The 4,176-nt window shown below is 30.5% G+C and overlaps 1 protein-coding gene across 1 annotated transcript; it reads left to right on the forward strand.

Moving 5' to 3' along the window:
* The first annotated feature begins 1,377 nt into the window (after nucleotides 1-1,377).
* LOC111399914 (pre-rRNA-processing protein ESF2-like) lies at nucleotides 1,378-2,705 on the forward strand. The gene is made up of 5 exons (XM_023027396.1): nucleotides 1,378-1,450; nucleotides 1,803-1,892; nucleotides 1,981-2,111; nucleotides 2,333-2,492; nucleotides 2,635-2,705. The coding sequence occupies exons 1-5, from the start codon at nucleotides 1,378-1,380 to the stop codon at nucleotides 2,703-2,705; spliced, it is 525 nt and encodes a 174-aa protein (XP_022883164.1).
* The last annotated feature ends 1,471 nt before the right edge of the window (nucleotides 2,706-4,176 follow it).

The raw sequence follows: 4,176 nt of genomic DNA on the forward strand, positions 1-4,176 counted from the left end.
GTTTTTTACTCTGTTTATTTATTTATTATTATTATTATTAATTTTTTTTTGGAGTAATCAGGTGTGGTTTTTCCATTTTATTTCAAATTATCAATACCCTGTATTTTTTATGTAAACCACTGGTTTGTGTTAATGGTTTTTGCTTTCTTTGGATTTATACTTTCTTACGGCTGGAAAATTAGCGTGGTTCTTTCAATGAATTGCTCTTGTACTAGGCAGGTGTGGCTGGGTGGTTATTAGCTAGTTAGGTAGTAGAGTATAGATTGAGGATACATTGGTGTTTCACAAATTCTCAATTCATTTTAGTTTCTCTACAAGTTCTTGTTTTGAAATTTCTATCGTGTATTTTAATTTGAATAGTTTGATAATTAATCTGCATTTCAAAATGTGAAAATGTTAAATATTATGTTAACCTAATCTTTTGATTGTGAGAGAGATTTTGTTTTGGATTGTACAAAGTTTTTGTTTGAATATATATGTTATTTATTTATATATTCAAGTTTGTTAGGCTTATAAATTAAAATCATGTTTAAGGGCCTCGTAATAGTTAGTTGCTTGTCTATATATTAATTGAAAATGAGTCACTGGGTCGCTGTAAATAAAGAGTAAAATGCTTAAAAAATATTTATTGGAACTTTTCATTTTTATTTATTTTTATTTTTTTTTGCTTTAAAAGGGTAATGTAAACAAAGGTCTATTTTTTCATTCCTTGAAAGAGGAAGAAAATGGACAAAAACCTGTTTTCACTGTCTGATGCAAAGTCAGTTTTAGTTCTATATTTTCCCATAAAAGTTATTGGGGCATTGTTGGACTGGTAGTTCATAGAATGTCAAAAATAGGAAGAATTTGATATTTGAAGCCGGGAACCTATATATCAAACTTTGTCTTTGAAAAAATGATTTCAGTTAAACTTGATTGAGTAAAGAACCTAAAGTCTCTTATTACATAGAAATTATTTAGCAAATTTATTCTTTCAGTTTCTATGATTTCTCTATTTTACATTTTTCATAGCGTGAACTTTTACAATATATTGGTATGCTAAAAATCTAGTTGATACATTAGGTTCATATCAGTTGAAATGACTGAGGAAGAAGTGGTTGAAAGAACAAGTTCCGGAGGTGAAGAAGATTCAAGCTGTAATCAAGTAATAAAGAAGGAAGAGCAGAAGGATAAAAGGAAAAAGCGGTTGCTAAAGGAAACTGAAAAGNGGGGAACAGATAGGTATGTTAAATGGAGTTTTTTTCCCCCTAACAGTTTCCATCTTCTTACTGGCATATATTTTGTATTTTGTACGTCTCATTTGGTAATGTCTTTTGGGAATGTAGTATTCATTCACACCTGAATGCACACCAATCGAAATCAGTTTTGAAGTAATCTATGACACATTATACTTGTACAATTATAGTTAGGGGTGTGAAGCATAAGGATATTTCCCATGGAAAAAGCACAAGTCATATCTTGCGGATTGGAACGTTACTTCAATGCTCCTTAAGCATTGTGATTTCATTTAGGAGACTAATTTCAATATAATGTCTTAAACAATATGCCCTTGTTTGGTTTAGCTAAATATTAGATTTTTAGTATATTTTGATAGAAGTTGATGAAAAGTGAAAAGTTGATAAAAGTAACGGGTCTCATAAAATGTATGGTTGAAAATGAGTTTTAAGGAAGAATGAGTTTAAGAAATGGAGGCCAAACAGGGGCTACATGGTCCTGATTGATTTTAGAAAATTTAATCCAAGATTTCATATTGTAGCAAGAATATTACATAATGTAGTTTTCACTTTCATATTTGGTTTCAGGTGGTAAGAAACGGTCAAGATTCCATTATGATATTTGGAATATCAAGTACTTGAGTAAATTCAAGTGGGATGATCTTACCGAAGAAATAGGTACTTAACTCTTTTTAAGTGTTTGATGTTGTATTTTATGGTAAGCATTCACTTTATGAATTGGGCTGAAACTCTCAAATGTTTGCAGCATACAAAAGTGCCATTCGGGAGCAGAAACTAGCTTTGGAAATTTCTGCTGCAAAGAGAGAGCAAGATTTTTCTCTCTCAAAAGTTGATCAGTCAGTAGCCTTAAGTAATATAGAAGAACGACTAAAGAAGGTGAAATCACTAATTGCTGCATTAAATGATTTCGGTCATTATAATCATACTTTTCACGTTCTTTTGATGAATTGACTATTATCTGTCCATCATCTAAATGCATAGTTGAAAGAAGACAACTCGTGATTGTCATTATATCCACTGAATGGAATCTCTTCTTGGTCGAAATTTTAAGCTAATTGATTCATATTACTGACCTACTATGTTTGTTTCCACTGCAGAGGCAAAAGGGCGAACAAATAAAGAAGCTGACGCGGCAATTTTCCCAGAAAAAACCGGTTGTAGAGGAAACTGAAAAGAAGTCCCAACTATCTAGGGATATCCTAGCTGGAGTAAGTATTGTTCCCTCTGGCATGCCTGTGATCATGATGTTTATCCCATGTTTGTCAAAAATTATAATTAATTACAATTTGGACAAACTCAATTATCTACATATTTTATAAGACTTACAACTTTTAACTACTGTTCGACCACACATTCCTTGGGACCCACTAATGCAATCTGTGCTATATTTTCATCTTAGGTTTTTGGCAGTTCTTCATGATCAATTTTGCATTTTCGGTTCGGTTTCTTGAGGTTCTGGAATTGGTGTAAAAATCCATATTTCTGGTTTTGCAAGGGGCAGTATTTTCTGGTTTATACTTGTAATTTAGACTCGCAGAAATATTTACGCAGTTTTCGATTCATAAAATTTGCTAATTTGCTCTTGTACAAGAAGTGTATAATTTTTGCCCTGCTCGACCTTGAGGCAGGCCAATGCCAACCTTGATGACAGATGACTGCAATCTCCTCACCCCAACAAATTTAAGGTATATAAGAAGATAGTCTCCTAACAAAATAAATGACTAAAGAGAAAATATGTTAATTTTATGAATCAGACTTGCTGTAATTATCGCAAATATAACAGTTGATACTAGCAAGGATGAAAATGTGAAGGATAGTATCAAAGAAGTAAGAAGTTAAAATTTTTTTATTATTTTATCTAATTTTGTACCTGCATGCTTTTAAGCATAGTTTGTGAATAACATTACTCTTATTTCTTAATAATCATGTTACCACTGTTTGTAGCTATTCAAAATAGAAAAAGTAAAGACTGATATACTGGACAGCTAGTGTTTCCTTGTTTGTTGATTAAAAATTTAAAATCAAATGAAAATACACAAATATTTAGTCAGATTTGCTAAGAGGTCAAGATTGTCTCTTTCTAATTTTTTGATTAATTCTTGATCTCGAAGTACACATTTTACTAGCAGTCAGGATTACTTGCTTTAGAGAAATTATAAGAAAAGTAAAAATATTAATGTCCACTGGTTTCTTTGCTTGATGGAAATTATAATTTAGATTTTCATAAAAATTTACAATTAATTTTAATAACATATTTAATGGGACAAATAACTTTTTAATTATACATTTTACTAATTTTTATTTTTATTAAAATTAACTAAAAATTTGATTTTAATCTTCATCGAAACAGGTGTTTAATGTCAATCATGCTTTGGTCTTTGTGATTGAGTAGAAATAAAATGGCACTTGTGAGAGAAGCTTTTCACTCTTCAAGTTTTCTTTCTAACATTGAAAAAATATTGTTACTTGTAAAACATCATTAATGTGAATATCTATGTTTCTTGTTAAGCAAAAAGAATAGAGCAATGCTACATGTACTATTTGGTTTATAGAAATTATAAGTGATGGGATTTCATACTATTTTTGACAAAAAACACAGTTAATCCAACCGTTGAAATGCTGCCATGTCATCATTTATAAAGTTGTCTATATAATTGATCTTTGCAAACAACTTTGTTGAAAAGAATATAGGGACACACAACAAAACTTTGCAAGAAAAGGAGCAAAAATAAAAATAAAAAAGAGAAATAGCATGAAAATTGATGATTTTTCTTTCCAAAGTTTATTCGCAATATCTGATTCCATGCTTGGAATCGCATGCCAAACAAAGTGCATATCTTATGCCAGTGGCAGTTAATTTCCAAGACTTTCTGATTTCGATCTGTCTATTCATGAAGCATTAATAAAACTAGGATTAGGATTTAAGATCAATTCATTCAAG

Source organism: Olea europaea, chromosome 9, assembly GCF_002742605.1.
Source record: "Olea europaea var. sylvestris chromosome 9, O_europaea_v1, whole genome shotgun sequence".
Classification (NCBI taxonomy): Eukaryota; Viridiplantae; Streptophyta; class Magnoliopsida; order Lamiales; family Oleaceae; genus Olea; species Olea europaea.